Source organism: Triticum aestivum, chromosome 3B, assembly GCF_018294505.1.
Source record: "Triticum aestivum cultivar Chinese Spring chromosome 3B, IWGSC CS RefSeq v2.1, whole genome shotgun sequence".
NCBI classification, from domain to species: domain Eukaryota; kingdom Viridiplantae; phylum Streptophyta; class Magnoliopsida; order Poales; family Poaceae; genus Triticum; species Triticum aestivum.
The window spans coordinates 510,435,760-510,451,821 of NC_057801.1; the positions used below are offsets into that span (position 1 = coordinate 510,435,760).

At 43.5% G+C, this 16,062-nt stretch overlaps 1 protein-coding gene and 1 non-coding gene across 2 annotated transcripts; one reads left to right on the forward strand and one right to left on the reverse strand.

The window, feature by feature from the left end:
- Positions 1-5,078: 5,078 nt before the first annotated feature.
- TRNAF-GAA (transfer RNA phenylalanine (anticodon GAA)) lies at positions 5,079-5,151 on the forward strand. Its single transcript has one exon. It is a non-coding gene; the product is annotated as a tRNA-Phe (tRNA).
- A 615-nt stretch (positions 5,152-5,766) lies between these two features.
- LOC123070634 (kinesin-like protein KIN-14C) lies at positions 5,767-13,150 on the reverse strand. Its single transcript, XM_044493914.1, has 22 exons — positions 12,843-13,150; positions 12,294-12,448; positions 12,110-12,217; positions 11,328-11,535; positions 10,865-10,962; positions 10,698-10,781; positions 10,506-10,583; positions 10,333-10,425; positions 10,226-10,255; positions 9,516-9,857; positions 9,356-9,437; positions 9,148-9,243; positions 8,891-9,070; positions 8,689-8,795; positions 8,112-8,287; positions 7,855-8,019; positions 7,506-7,759; positions 7,267-7,430; positions 6,758-6,914; positions 6,552-6,666; positions 6,234-6,340; positions 5,767-6,078 (listed from the first exon to the last, which is right to left on the reverse strand). Exons 1-22 carry the CDS (start codon positions 12,880-12,882, stop codon positions 5,999-6,001), a joined length of 2,919 nt encoding a protein of 972 aa, XP_044349849.1. The 5' UTR covers positions 12,883-13,150; the 3' UTR covers positions 5,767-5,998.
- Between the last annotated feature and the right edge of the window lie 2,912 nt (positions 13,151-16,062).

Consider the following 16,062-nt stretch of genomic DNA (forward strand, 5'->3'; position numbering starts at 1 on the left):
CAGTAGTCAGCTTCTGGAGAGGCAAACGCTTCTGAGATAGAAGTGGGAGTATCATCCACGAGGTACACGAAGAAATCATCACCAAAGGTCTTTGCAGTCCTTTGTCTCTTGCCCCTCCCAAGGGTTTCCTCGCCATCCTCCTCAGGATTTTTATCATGTGTTCGTTCATAATATTCCATAGGAATGGCAGGCTCAGGAGTCTCCTCAGATTCCTGTCTAGAAGTGCTTTGCATATCTCTCATAGGAAAAATATAAAGAATGTAGCATCCTTAGACTCCATAATTGTACCGACCTTCTGGTCAGGTACCTCAGATTTTACTACTAGAAATCTATAGCCAACGCTGTTCTTAGCGTAGCCCAAATTAACGCAGTCCACAGTCTTGGGTCCAAGCTTACGCTTTTTGGGGATCGGCACGTTGACTTTCGCCAAACAGCCCCAAGTACGCAAGTACGAGAGTGTTGTCCTTCTCTTTGCTCATTTCTCATAGGGAGTGATCTCATTATCCTTTGTCGAAACTTTGTTCAGGACATGACATGCCGTCAAGATAGCCTCCCCCCACCATGCCTTGGATAAACCCGATGTATCTAACATGGCGTTAACCAGATTAGTTAGAGTACGGTTTTTCCGCTCGGCAACCCCGTTTGACTGGGGAGAATAGGGAGGCGTCCTCTCATGAATAATGCCGTGTTCGGCACAGAAGGAACCAAACTCACTCGAGAAGTACTCTCCACCATGATCTGATCGGACTCGTTTAATTTTCTTTTCAAGTTGATTCTCAACTTCTGCCTTATAGATTTTAAAGTAGTGTAGAGCCTCATCTTTAGTATTTAACATATATACATAGCAATATCTAGTGAAATCATCTATCAATGTCATGAAGTACTTCTTTCCACCTTTAGTCGACACGCCATTCATCTCACAAAGATCAGAATGTATGAGTTCCAACGGTGCCAAGTGTCTCTCCTCCACAGCCTTGTGAGGCTGGCGAGGTTGCTTAGCTTGCACACATGATAGGCACTTAGAACCTTTGGCTAAAATGAAACTTGGGATTAAATACAATTTAGCTAGCCGCGTCATAACACCGAAACTTATGTGACAAAGACGTGAATGCCAAACCTCAGATTCATTAACAGTCGAATGAATATGGTTCACGACTTTATTACAGAAATCTGCGAGGGAAAGGCGGAACATCCCTCCGCTCTCATAACCTTTTCCAACAAATAGTCCATACTTAGTAACAACTAATTTATTAGACTCGAATACCAACTTAAACCCTTCTCTACATAGAAGGGAGCCACTAACTAGGTTCTTCTTGATGGCGGGGACATGCTGCACGTTCTTCAGCTGCACGATCCTTCCCGAAGTAAACTTCAGATCGATCGTGCCAACACCATGAACAGAAGCACTCGCGCCATTCCCCATCAATACGGACCCGTGGCCTGTGACCTGGTAAGAAGAGAACAATGAAATGTCAGCACACACATGAACACCTGCACCTGTATCCACCCACCAATCGGTAGGCTGAAACACTGAAAAAACAGTAAATAAATTACCGTACCCAGATGCACCATTCTCATTGTTGCCCACAATCATGTTGACAGACTTGGAGTCCTGTCCTGACTTCTTAAACTTGTTTGGTCACTTGTTGGCCTAATGTTCAGCTGAACCACAAGTAAAGCAGCCCTCATCCTTCTTGTTCTTCTTGAAGGTCTTCTTACCCTTCTTCTTGAAGTCGGTATTCTGTTGGACACCGTTCTTTCCCTTGAACTTGTGGGAGTTGAATTTCCTCTGGTTCACCATGTTGGCAACAGAAGTCCCTTCGGCCCCTTTTCCGTGCGAGTCCTTTGCCCTCAAATTCTGCTCAACACTCAGATGGACAATGACATCCTCCACAGAGAATTCACGCCTCTGATGTTTCAAAGTGGTGGCAAAGTTCCTTCAGGAATTGGGGAGCTTAGCGATTATGCAGCCCGTGACAAACTTGCCGGGTAACTCGCACTTCAGAAGCCCAAGCTCCTTAACAATGCATATTATCTCATGAGCCTGCTCCAGTACAGGATGGTTCTCAACCATCTTGTAATCATGGAACTGCTCTATAATATACATCTCGCTCCCTGCATCGGCGGCCCCGAACTTAGATTCGAGCGCCTCCCACAAGTCCTTGGCGACATGCACATGTAAATATGTGTCGACCAATTTATCTCCGATCACGCTAAGAACTGCTCCGAGAAACACAGTGGTTGCCTCCCTGAACGCCTTCTCCTGTTCAGGAGCAATCGTTCCCGTGGACACACCGGAGACCCAAAACACGTTCATAGCCGTGAGCCATAAAGTGGTCTTTGTCTGCCAACGCTTAAAATACGTACCGGTAAACTTATCCGGTTTCAGTGCTGCGGCAAAGCCACTTGCCGAAAAAATCCTACACATAATAGGTTTTTGGATTGCTAAGAAAATAGGCAATTTTTCGACTAATTTAATTCATAAGTAGATAACTAGCATGGCATTGACAAAACTAACAACATACTGGTACTGATCTAAACAAGCACGTACTATGCAAATAGTAGACAAATCTACACACGATGCTAGCACTGCTAATACAGAAATTATCAGGAGAGGGATAAACGCGGTATATCCTCCAGTAGGCCATGCAGAAGCCGCGCTGCGGTGGCAGCAGCAGAAGCATCCTCGGTGGCCTTCTTGTCGGCCTCGGTCTTCTCGGCGGCGGCGCGTTCGGTGTCGCTGGACATGGTGATGACGGAGACGACGCGGGCATAGAGGAAGTAGTGGATCGGAGGCGAGCGTAGTCGCTTCCCAAAACCTATTCGTCTCTCTCCCGTACAGGAACCAGAGAGACGGAGTTTCGGAGACCTGCTCTCCCGTCGACCGTGTACGCGGCGGACGGGATGGAGTCACCGGCAGCAGCAGCAGCAAAGGAACGACGGTGGGCGGTTCGCGTGGAGCAGATGTGATCTGGTCGTGGTGGCTAGGGTTAGGGGACACCTCACACTTATATAGATGCATCCGCGTGGAGAGACGTGGGCTTGACCCACGTCCGAGTCCATGACAGCCCACGATCCGACGTCTCAGATCGTGGTCCTGCTGTCAGAACCTCTCCGTTAGTGAGTGGCAAAAATAAGCGCATAGGTGTGAGCTCGGCTCGGCTCATTCCCGCAACCCGCGTCGAGGCGTGGCGGGCGGAGGAGGAGCGCGCGAGGGCCTCTTCTCTTCTCAAGCTCCAATAGCATGTAGAAGAGTCACCCTTATAAACCACTCCAACTTTCCTTCCACTAGCATGGTGGGACTAAACTTTCCACCACCTTGTCATGCAACCTACATGGGCCCTTAGAGATCAAATCTGAAATTGTTATATGGGCTCTAGGCCCATCTCACATTTCAACATGTTGTATCAGTGCCAATAGTTGAGTATGCATGAGCAGCTAGGATGGGAAAGTGTCAGGTGATACCAGTCTTTAGATGATACCATGATACCAACTTAAAAAATTCAAATTTAGACATGTCAAAAAAATATGAAAAAAAAATCATGGATGTTCAGAACACATATGTCGACCACTCCTAAAATATTTACATCAAAATTCAAAATATACAAGGAGAAACAAAAATGACAAATTCAGATGTGAATAGTGTTATTTTTGCTCTTGTCTTCTTTTGACACTACTAGGAAATTGCCCGTGCGTTGCAACGGGGATACATAGTTTTTAATATTGTCATGGGGCGTAACCGATATATCGCAGAAGAAACCGCCACCATAGCATTGTGGCAGAAAATCAATAGTTCTCGACCATATTGTACAAAAAATATAGTGAATTGTCATATCAGAATATCCCTGCGTATGGCATAACAAACCTGAGAAACAATACTATGCAACAATTATTACAACAACCTTTCTATGCAGAACATCTTAAAAAAATATCTACCGTGAAAAACTCTCGCTCTCAAATACTCCGGTTAAACCATCTCTCTCTCTCATTTACTCCCGTGAAAATATTCGTCTCCATGAATCTATCTCTCTCTCTCTTAGTTACACCGGTGTAAATCTTTCTCTCTCTCTTTCTCTCTTTCATTTACTCTCGTGAAAACATTTGTCTCCCATGAATCTCTCTCTCTCTCTTAGTTACACCCAGGTATACTCTCTCTCCCTAAGACCCTTCGTCCACTCTCTAAACTGATAGGATTTTTTCTGTGATCATGCATGAATTGATTGCCTATTTGTGTTTATTGCGTCCATGACTTTTTGCTGCTGGTGAGTTTATTGCGTTACCAAATAGAGACTGAATACCATGCGTTAATTGATTACATTATGCGTTACCAAATAGTAACAGATTCAGTACCATACATGAATTAATTGTGTTAGAAAAATTGAATGGGTTTGTCCGGCCAGATGGAAACACTTATAAAAGAAGGAAGGAGATTGATCACCGTGGGATTGAAAGAAGGAAGGAGCTTAATCACTGTGAATGAATTGATTGCCATGCATGAATTGATTGCGTTTGGATTGATTGCGCTTGGTTACCTTATGTGAATTATTTGTTTACCAAAGATAGAGTCCGATTGGAGGGAGAAAAGAAAACCGGCAGGGAGAAAACCGATGGGGAGAAAACCGGTTGAGGGAGAAAAGAAAATCGCTCGAGGGGAGGAGGAGTCGTAGGAAGGGGTTGGACGAAGAGGGGAAACGAAACACTACGTTTTTTTTAGGTAGTAGAGATTCATGATGGATTTGTCTTTTTTGTTTCTCCTTGTATATTTCGAATTTTGATCTGAATTTTTTAGGAGTGGTCGACATATATGTTGTGAACATCCATGATTTTTTTCATAATTTCTTGACATGTTTAAATTTGAATTTTTCAAGTTGGTTATCATGTAAAGACTGGTATCATCCAGCTAACATATAACAATGGGTTGAAGTGTTTTGTTCCCACTAACTTTAGTCGTGAGAGAATTCTTCGGTTCGTAGTATTTCTTTCGTTCTTATATATTAAGCAAAGTCAACAATGTTGGCAACTCGGTCCATGAGGTGCTCTATCGGTTAAATAGCGTCGTTTGAACAGAAGCGTCAACAGCGGGGATAGCTCAGTTGGGAGAGCGTCAGACTGAAGATCTGAAGGTCGCGTGTTCGATCCACGCTCACCGCAATCACCATTTATTTTGTTTTCCTACTGGCGACCAGCATTTCGATGTTCTAGATTCTGGAAAACCATTCCACAAGAATGAAAAAAAATGCGGCGGCTTCTTCTGTTTTGAAGGTATACATGCTCTTCGATGATCACCACAAATATCAAATTGACACCATCTCCTTGAGATCTGAAGGTCGCGTGTTCGATCCACGCTCACCGCAATCACCATTTTGTTTTCCTACTGGCGACCAGCATTTCGATGTTCTAGATTCTGGAAAACCATTCCACAAGAATGAAAAAAAATGCGGCGGCTTCTTCTGTTTTGAAGGTATACATGCTCTTCGATGATCACCACAAATATCAAATTGACACCATCTCCTTGTTTCAAAAAAAAATAAAAAAAATGACACCATCTCCTTTGTGCTACATGGATTACCATAGCCAGTGCCAGAGACAGCGCAGCCTGCACAACCGGTCTCCGGTGGCAAAAGCGGCAGCAGGCCGGCCGGCCGCCGTCACCTCCTCGCATGACGCGGTGACGGATCAGAGGCACATCTCGCCGCAGCATTTTGCATCAAGATGCGTGCAGATGCAGTTTTTACAAACAGGAGGCCAATAAACCCACTCATCATATCTCATCACAGCGGCCAGCAAGCGTAGCTCGGCTGCTCATCATCATTAGTTCAAATCATTCGGAGTTGTGTTACAGGTACATGGCTGCCTCTGCCTGCCCAGTGAAATCGATACATAAGATACAACAATCCTAAACCCGCGCCTCGTGTTACAGGTTTACACAGGGCAACAACATTCCGAGTCTCGTTACAGATGCAAAGACACCACTGCAGCTGTCCATCATCGGCGTCGTCTACTGGACCACCCGTTTCTTCGGCGGCTTGATCGAAGATGCCGCGGTCGGGACCTGGCTAGCTATCGAGTTCCGGCGACCTGGTTTACAAATACAGTAGCTCCAGTCAGTACAGTATTGAGATTCTGGTTTCATAATGTCAATATTTCTTGTTTATGAATTTTCTGGTTAATGCCAGGCACCAGTGGCCTAGCAAGCATATCATAGGGATGCCAGGTTGCCTGCGAATGCGTACCTATGATCGTCGTCTTCGGAACAGGTTCCTTTGGTTTTGGTCTGGAAGCCGCTGGCTGCCCATTCTTCGTCAGGAAAAATCTGGTCAGTCTTGATGGACCCTTTTGCCTGCAATTGTACAAAATGTTTGTTACACATCAGGCTGAGAGGCGTTTTCTGTGACGTGAGGCCAAAAGAACTGATGGGAAACCCTTTTGAGTTCAGAGCACGGTGTTTTAAGTTATCTTTTGTGGGGAAGTAAAATAAATTCCGGCGCTGGTGTGGTGCATGATGGTTTCATACGAGAGATAATAGAGAAGAAAGCAGAATGGGCACGTACATTCGATCTGCTGCTGATTCAGAAGCGCTGCCGACAGAATACTCGGTTTCACCTACCGAGCAACCATCGTCGGATGCATTATCTTCGTATTCAGTTTCACCTGATCCAATGGACCCTGCATATACATATTGGTGAGTGGGAAACTCAAGGTTATTTCTTGCCTCTGTTGACCGCTGTATAGTTTTGAGACTTCAGCGGTCTTTTACCTGATATTAGTTGGTTCTGTTGGCTTGCCGTAGAGGACTGTTTTAGCAAGCTACTGCCACTTTTATCTGTTAATGAACTGGGAGATTTGACTTTGTTGACTTGAAGCTGTTCCATTTCCATATCCTTTCGCGATATTGTGTCTTTCAAAGACGCAACCTGGATACAATGAGGATGACACTTGAGAAACCGATATAGAAAGAATATTCATGACTGAAAGTGGAAACTATATGATAAGAGTATGCCGCAAAGCATCAGCAGACAATATTAATAAACAACAGGCTAAGATATATAAATGTATTTACTCCAGTTAGCTAGACAATTTATGTTCTTTTTTAGTTTCCCATTCAATAGTTAACTTGAGTTTCCCTGCAGACAAGGGTAGATACAACAAGGAAAATAGCATATAAACTGGCCATATGAACTCTACATAAAGCTTGCTCACCAATGTTTACAGTTCAAATCAAAACAAGTAATTTGAAGTTCATCAGAGATGGACGGCAAAAGAAACCTGTTCTAGCAGATCTTTTATATCCTTGCCCTCTTTGTTGCTCCTTGCAGCACCTAACTCAACCCCAGAAACTCTTTCAGCAAATTTCAAAGTACTTATGGTTTCTGAACATGATTCCACATCAGGGTTTATCTGAACAAACATTAGCGTCTTTGCTTGCCCACCTACATGAAAAGGTAAACTTTGTAGAAACAAGAAAATTTGTCCACATACACAATTACTGGCAACCTTATGTTTACCTAAAGAGCTCTGAAGAACTTGAGTCAGTTTGCTGTTTCTGTAGGGCACATGAGCATTCTTCTGGGCCAAAGCAAAGATGACATCTCCAAGAGCAGAAAGAGATTTGTTAATATGTTGTGCTTCCTTTAATCTATCTCCGGTTGCTTCAGATCGCTCTACTCTCTCACTCCCAGCAAGATCAATCAGATGTAGACATCCTCGAGAAGTAGATCCATTCTTCACGTCCAGACCTCTCACATGCACGGTTAAAATGCTGCATGCAAACAAAGCTTTTAGAACTGCTCTATTTGCTTGTCCTCTCACAAGATTTTTATGGGATAACTTCACTTAGTAGTCAAATCTACATACCTATGGGACCTACTACTCCTTTCATTCAGCGCTGTTGATCCAACTGCTCTATTTGCCTGTCCAATTTCCATTAAGTCTAATACATCCGATGTTGATTTGACAGGAATTAAACTAGCATCGGGTACGACAAGTCCATTAGGTTGAGAAGTACTCCAAATACCGAGTGTTTCTTTATGTCAAGAATAACATGTTATACGAATAGCAGAACAAAGAAAGACATGATAACAGAAACAAAATAGATGTTTAACAAAGGATATCTCTTTTGTGCAATATCATTTGATAGAAGATCCCTGACTTGTTCGTTGTATATTTCAACCATTTGCACTTCCACCTCATATGAGAAAGTGTTTCTCCTTTTTAACGAGATATCAAACAAGTCATTTAAAGCTCGATAGTTAACACCCCAATCTTCTTTTGATTTGCCGGGGCCGCTCTAAAACAAAAAATGGCGACACATACAGTTAGTAATGAATATTGATTTTCCGCTTGTATTGGTGGGTACACAAAACATGTACATCTGCAAAAGTTTGCTAAAAAATATACTAACATATGAAGTATACAAAAAGGACAAGATTGCAACTTTACTGTTTGAGAAATAAGCTGTGCATATGGTCTCTTTTGTACAATGCACATTTGGTCCTGTCTTCACTCAGAAAATTACTGTTGCACATATGTGATTTATTTTGTTTGGGGTTCAATTGAAATGCAAAGGTGTGACTATTAAATCATGTGCTCTAACCCATACAAAGCACATTATTTCCTAATTAGCAATATCCGCAAGAAAGTATATTAATCAAGTTTGTTTTCCTGAACAAGTCAAAGATTAGGTAATACCATTGTATATGTTTTGCCAGATCCAGTTTGGCCGTATGCAAAAATGCACACATTGAATCCATCAAGAACAGATCTAATCAAAGGCTGGATATCGGAGAAAACTTCAGCTGTAAGTTATTACATAACTCGTTAATGATCAATATTCAAATATACACCAAAATAGTTGTTTTTCGACCGATTACTTAGTTTAATGGATATATACCTTGAGAAACATGTGTATTAAAGATCTTGTTAAACTTGAACATCCGATAGCCATCCTTTCCTTGCTTGGAGGGGTTTGAAATGAGAATTTCACCATTCTCACCAATATAATCAACTGCGGTTGATTTTCCGTCTTGACCAGGAAGAAATGGTCTGACACGACAGTATACTCTTATATTACCTGATAAGAAGCAATATATTAAACAAATTAGTTACAGTCGCAAAGTGTGCTCCAACAGTAAACAGCGCAAGAATTACCTTTTAGTTCTTGCACTTCATTAAATAACTTCTGATTTTCAGCAAGAACGCCATGGTAATTTTCAGCGGCATCTACCAAACCTTTTAGGTCAAGTCCTAGACAATTGTGAACGTTAAGACAAAGCAAACCAAAATAGTGAAGTAACAAAACACGATTTGTGGATAAGGACAATGCAAATACACACGTCATGAGCAATAGTCTACATACCCATGTTAGATATTTCATCCCTCCATTTCATTTGAAGGGCAAACATTTCCTGCTTAATTGACTGAGACGATATCCTTATATCCTGAAAGAGTTGAATAGTCAGAAAACTATAAACTAAAATCTGAAAGAATTTAATAACACAAAGATACACTACACTAACCTTAATACACAGTTTTTGGTTATCCATAAAACTTCGAAAAGTATTTGCCTTCTTGCTCCAGAGTTGCAATTGTAGTTCAGAAGCAGTTTCAAGTTCTTCAACTCTCTTTTTCGATTGCATAAGAAGAAACTCTGCCTCCTTAGCTCTTAGAGTCAAGTGTTCCTCCATTTGGCTTGTTTTTTCTTCCATCTGCTCCCTGTATTCTTCGAACATCCTGCTCATGACTTGAATTTCCTGCTGAAGGTTAGTAACTGTATTCTCTGCATTTTCCTTTTCACGCATCAGCCGGACCATGTCTTGCTCGCCTATCTTTCTTCTCTCATCAATTTTTGACTTCTCTACCTATAAGAAAAACACATGTGTACTATTTTTATACAATTAGTTGACACTGCATATGCATACAGTACATAACTAATATGTAACCTCAAATTTATATAGTCCAAAATAGAGTTCCCAGCATTTCTAAAAAATAAAAGTTTTCTAGATAGCAAAGCAAGAAAATGCATTGGACAGGGATAGGGGTGCGTTGAAGTTAGCTATCCATGTGCCAGAACCATGACTTGGTTTCGATATCTTTGGGTTTCAACTCTAGCCTATCCCAACTAGTTTGGGACTGATAGGCTTTGTTGTTGTTGTTGTTGTAAAAGCAAGTAAAATACATGAAAAAAATACATGAGACTAATAGAAATATATGAGGATTTATTGAATACCTTAACTAGCTCAAGACGGTTTATTGCCATCTGAAAAGATAAGCACGTGTTGTCAGTATTACAGTGCCTTGTAGACATTTTCTAACCATCGATAATTTCAGGCTTACCTCGTTTTCTTCATTTGTTCCATTTACTAATGTCTCGAGTGCTTTAATTTTTGAACGGTACTTATCCTCGCGTGTTTTGATGATGTTATTTTGCTGGAAAATAAGTTACCATCTGATTAAGGAATTCAATTCACATGGAAAAGGGGCAATTTCGAAACAAACTGTATCCTTACATTTCTAATGTGTTCTGCTTGAATAGAAATGCGGTGCTCAATCTCTTGAACAACGTTCCTTAGTAAATAAACAACTCGCTGAGAGAAGTAGGAAAAAGTTAGTCATCAATAACGAAGGATAAAAGAAATAAACATTAGTGTTCCATAAAATTCATTTATTCAAAGTCACCAGAACTAGGCAAGTAGGCATACATGTGGTATTTCTCCTCTTTTTCTCTCAATACTTTCATCCAGAATGCCGTTAACAACTCTAAGAAGTGATTGAGTGGGGGCATTCTGAAAAAAGATGGTTATCATTAGGAAAAGGGTGAGACAAAGAAGTATTAAGTTGGTATGGAATGTGACACTAAAGATGTTACATCTAAACTGTTTGACTGGATCATCTCTGAAATCTTAGCAGCAGGAAGATCTGTGTATTGTCCACGCTTAAATTGGAAAACCTCGTTGGCCTTCTGTCCTGCAAAGGATGGAAAACATAATCATCGATTAACACCCTAAGTCAAAATTGGAGGGGATAAGCAACACAACCTGGAAGTTATAACTGTTACTTGCATCATATAACAACACTCGTAATCAACGTTACCAATATACAAAAGCCATGCTGAAGTAACAATGCTGGGTCATATAAATTTTCGTCACTGCGGCAATTTGTAGAACTCTACAATTCACAGGATGTGCTACATCTAGCCAATGCTAATCATCAGAGCTATGCAGCCAAATACTGAGTATTCTTGTTTGAACTTTCAAATAGAAAGTAATTGCAGTGTTTGATGGTCCTGAGATATGGCACTTCATGCAAGAGAATCGAGAAGACGGGCACACCTGAAAGAAGTGGACTTCTTTGTGGGGATTTGGCGTCCCAAACACCCCTTCTTCTATCCTCTCCAGGAGATCTCCTTCCTGGTGTGGAAACTGGAGCCACAGGCCTTGAAGGAGTCTTAGCAGCATAGTTAGACATATTTTCACCCAATCCTGCTGACACATTATCTCTTAGAGCCAAGAGACACTCTACTATAGACGACATTGATCCCTGTAACCATAGAACCGACAGGAGTTAATAAGGAAATATGAGAACATAAAAGGATATGGACAGAAACACAGAACTACAAATTCATTTGGCAGCTCAAAAGTGGATCTGAAGGTATCTAGCTTTATTGTATCTGCCTCTTAAGAACATCTGAACATATCCGTAACCATAAGTGTTAGGAGTAAGCATCTGAGGAATGAGGCACATTTAGTCAATACTTTCAATGAACTTGCTTCCATTGTTCGACAGAATTCTACAGCAGCATATGAACATCTAACTAAGACCACTCTGGTTCCACATCAATAAACCCCTTCCAGCCTTACTAATAACAAGGGCAAAGTTAATGGGATGTCCCATATACCATATATAAATCGTAACCACACTACTGCTACTCTGTGTGTACAAGATTAGAATCCTTAATGCCAAAAAGGTCCAAGTAAGTAAGTAGTAAACACGAACTGCTCTAACATATTAGCCTGCAGCTTGACAGGAGAAAGAGCAACATTCAGTTGGAACACATAATAGTATCATAATAATTCCAGTATATAACAGCTCCACATGACAGGAGCAAGCTTACCTCCTCAAGATCCTTGACGCTGAATCCTGGCAGCCCCATCTCCGCGATAACAGAGAGGAACTTCTTCACATTTGACCGATGGTCTGATGCATAACCACCCCAAACCCCCTACAGACGAAGCTATATCAGCACAGCAAGGGGAACAGACAGAAAGCATCCATCATCTCTGAGATCGATTAGCCACCTCCAGAACACCAGGCATGAGCTTGTCCGCAGTGTAGCACAGCGCCGTCCCATCGATAAGGTACTCCCGCAGCTCCTCGTCTGAAGAATCCAGCGGCAAATCGAACTCCGGCAGCAGCCCGCCGAGCCAATCTATCACCTCCGCACGCCGGTCGTCTGGAAATGTTTGCATCGCCGAAACAAACAAAGCGTGAGAAATGGGTACCATGTGTCAAAATCGAAACCTTGAGCTCCCAAATTCAATTTGATACAGTAAGAAAACGACGGTATCCGGATAAAAATTAAGCAAAGCTGGGTGCTAAAGAGAAACAGGTGCGTCGTTTTGCACTGCCAAAATAGGAGCAAGAAACCTCAACGCCCCAAACACTGGGCCTGACCAGGAGCTCGACGAGAACTGAATCTCCCCAGTTCGAAGTTTCAGCAGACATACACACGAATGGTGCGTGAAAGAGGATTCTTAAAAGAACCAAAGCTTTGAGCTCGGCAGCTTGAACTGAGCCATTCCCCCCACGGCGAATAGAAAAGGAAAGGCTCAGATCGACGGCCTCACCTGCGTGGAAGTCCTCGAACTGGCCACCGAAGGTCCCCATGCCTCACCGCCGGGACTGGAGCGTGCACGGGGCCGGAATGCCGGTCGATCCGGGGCCAGATCGAGCCCTCCGGCGGGGCAAGCGCCGGATTCGGACGAATCTGGCGGCCTGGAAGCAATGCGGGAGGTGGATCCGGAGCTCTGGGGGCTTTTGGTTTGGGTTTTCTTGCCGCTCCCCTCTCCCTTCTCCCCCTCGTGCTGGAATGTGCTTTGGTTTCAGCAGCTCATCCTTTGTTTTGTTCTTTTTCTTCGGTGTTTGTTTTTTTCTCGTGGAACTTTTTCTTCGGTGGTTAGTTGGGGTTTGATTTCGATTTTGCGTGCGCGTTAAGGCCGCTCGGTGGGCAGTCCCTCGTGTAGGGTAACTAGGGTACTGTCGCGTCCGTTTAGTGTGATTTTTTTTGGATCAACCGTTTAGTGTGATTTAACTAGGTTTGCTTACGGGGTTAACGGAAACATTGTCCTTTAATCAGCCTTCATTTTGAAAAGAACAATTAGGACGCACCTATAATTGCTTTTGGAGGGGGGGGGGGGGGGGGGGGGGGTTAGTGATTCTGGCAAACCCTATAAACTTCTTGCAGAATTCTCAACAAGACGAAAACTCTTGCAGAAAGAATCATACAGGAACGAGCAATCACACCACGAGACCGAGATTTGTTCAAGCTATTTGGCATGAATTCACACTTCAACATTCGAATGGTCTCTGTCTGGAGCCTCCAAGATTTTCAAGGATAATTAGCTAGTTGCATTGTGTGCAGTTTGGACCCTCAGAGTGAGTGATTCAGTATATATAAGATATGCATAAGATTGTTGCTCACGTTCACTGCCCTCGAGTGACAGCTATCTGGTAGCTCTGGGTCAATTAGGTTTGTAATCAAAGCCTCATTTGAACCCTCCGAGTGACGCTCGTCTAGACACATTCTGAGAACATCCACTAGGAAAGTCCTAGGATCCCAGTATAGTATCGACGCTTTGAATGGTGAGCGGTCAAATCTTCCGAGATGGGATTGGTGAACTACCCAAACCCTAAGTTTCATTCGGACCATCCGGTATATTTCCTCCGGAACCACCAAGACTATGTGGACAGGTCACTTTGTGCATTCGGAACCACTGAGTTCAATATCTTCGAATCCTCCGAGGTCTATATCTTTTGTTACTAGATTGTCCTTGCGTAACCCTCGTATTCTAAAGCCCTAATCGCTTATCAATAATGTGTGCATTCCAGTTCTACGCAATCTTCCTTGGAGATTGGACTTCGGATCGAAATAGAGCCAAACCATGTCTTTCTGCTTATAGTTGAGACTGGGAAAGTTGAACTGATTTAGGAGGTGACTTCAACGAGTTTGTTGCATTACTAGTGGCGGGTATCTTGAACACTACAACAAGACATGATTTTGGGATTGTCTCGCTATCTTCATGATGCTTGCCTTCTTCGCTACAGTATATGTTAGAGCGACAAGCAATGTATCAGTCTCGCTATCTTCAGGAGACTTCTTCGTTATATCGGAGTTAGCATTCTAAAAGAGAAACAAGCAAATATATAACAAGTTATGTACGTATATAAACAACGATGGCCAGTGTACCGTCAATCCCATCCCATTTCATGTTGACAAATCAAGAGACACAATTTTAAATTACATTAAAATAATATGGCATCGTTCATATCATCGGCGAAACCAGTTAAGACAAAGCAGAAAATGACATGGTGTAAGTAGGCAACTTCATCACAACACCGGATTACAAATAAAAAACACAAGCATACATGAAGGGCTAAAAAACATCATTGGCTTTGTCTTGATTAATGTGCATGGTATGGATATACAACTGGTTGTACAACTAAAAATTAAAGGGGCATTTACATTTGTGCCCCTAACTCGAATACACTACTCAGATTTGCCCTTAATTTCAAAGCATGCTAAAATTTGCCCCTCTACCGTTAGTTGCACTTACAAAAATGCCCTTCCGTGTCGTTTTCGTCCAGTCAAAGGGCTTTGACCATTTTCCTGAGGTTCGCTCGACATGTTTGCCCCTTTGTGAACATGCCACTTACACGTGGGACCCTCCCAGGAAAAAAACACACTCTCTCTCTCTCTCTCTTATCCCCTCTCTTTGACTTACGCGTGGACCCCAATTGACATTAAAACTCTCACTCTCTCTCATCCCCTTTCTCTGACTTACACGTGCACCCCAAACAAAATTACAAAATAAAAACTCTCTTCCTCTCTCATAATCCCTTCCTCTCTTTCCCTGACATCTGGGCCATGGGACCCATTGTCAGGGTCAATCGTTCCACGCGTTCCCGGTCGTGAGCGGCTGTGCTTGCCGGCGGCTCACCGGAAGGGGCTCGACGACCGCAGGAGGAGGTCGCTAGGCACGCGATCTGCGTGACGCGCCAAGCACACTAAGCGCGGCAGGAGTAGATGGGTGCGCGCACAGCCGAGCCAGTCGAGGTCGATCATGGCGGCTAGCTTTGGGCAGGGGAGCTCCGGGCATGGAATCAAGCGGGAGAAGATGGGAGTAGGTGCGCGAGCTTTCCGCGAGGACAACACAGAGGCCGGGCAGGTCAATGGTGGCTCGAGGCGGCCGCATTTAGGAGGGGAAGAGCAACGACTGTGGTGGAGTTTGTGGTCCCTGGCATCATTTACGGGCAGCCCTAGGCTCAATTCACTACTCAGGGCGGAGGAGAGAGGCACCCGACGGAGCTCATGGACATGCTCATCCTGCTCGATTTGGACTCGGGCCGCGGTGGCTAGCAACGGTGTCATCGGCAGAAGCTCTCAAGCACTCTCAACCGATAGCTCTGACACTGCCAACGATGATTGTTGAGGGCGGCGACTCCAACCCCTCCGCGGGACTAGCTCGAGCCTGCCATCGTGGTCCTCACGAGCAGGCGCGCTACCCCTCTTGGGCGACAGCCACCGGCCGAGCCGCCGAGCCTTACCATGATCACGTGCGAACCAGCGTTGACCCTAACAGTGGGCCACGTGAGACAAAGAGAGTATTTTTATTCTTTTATGCTAGCTGGGGTCCACTTGTAAGTGAGAGTGAGGGGTGAGAGAGAGTTCTTTTTCTTTTTACTGGGTCGGTCCCACGTGTAAGTGGCATGTGCAAATAGGGGCAAAAATGTCCACAAGAGTTGAAGCAACCCTAAGGAAGGTATCAATGTCCTCGACTTGAAGACTAG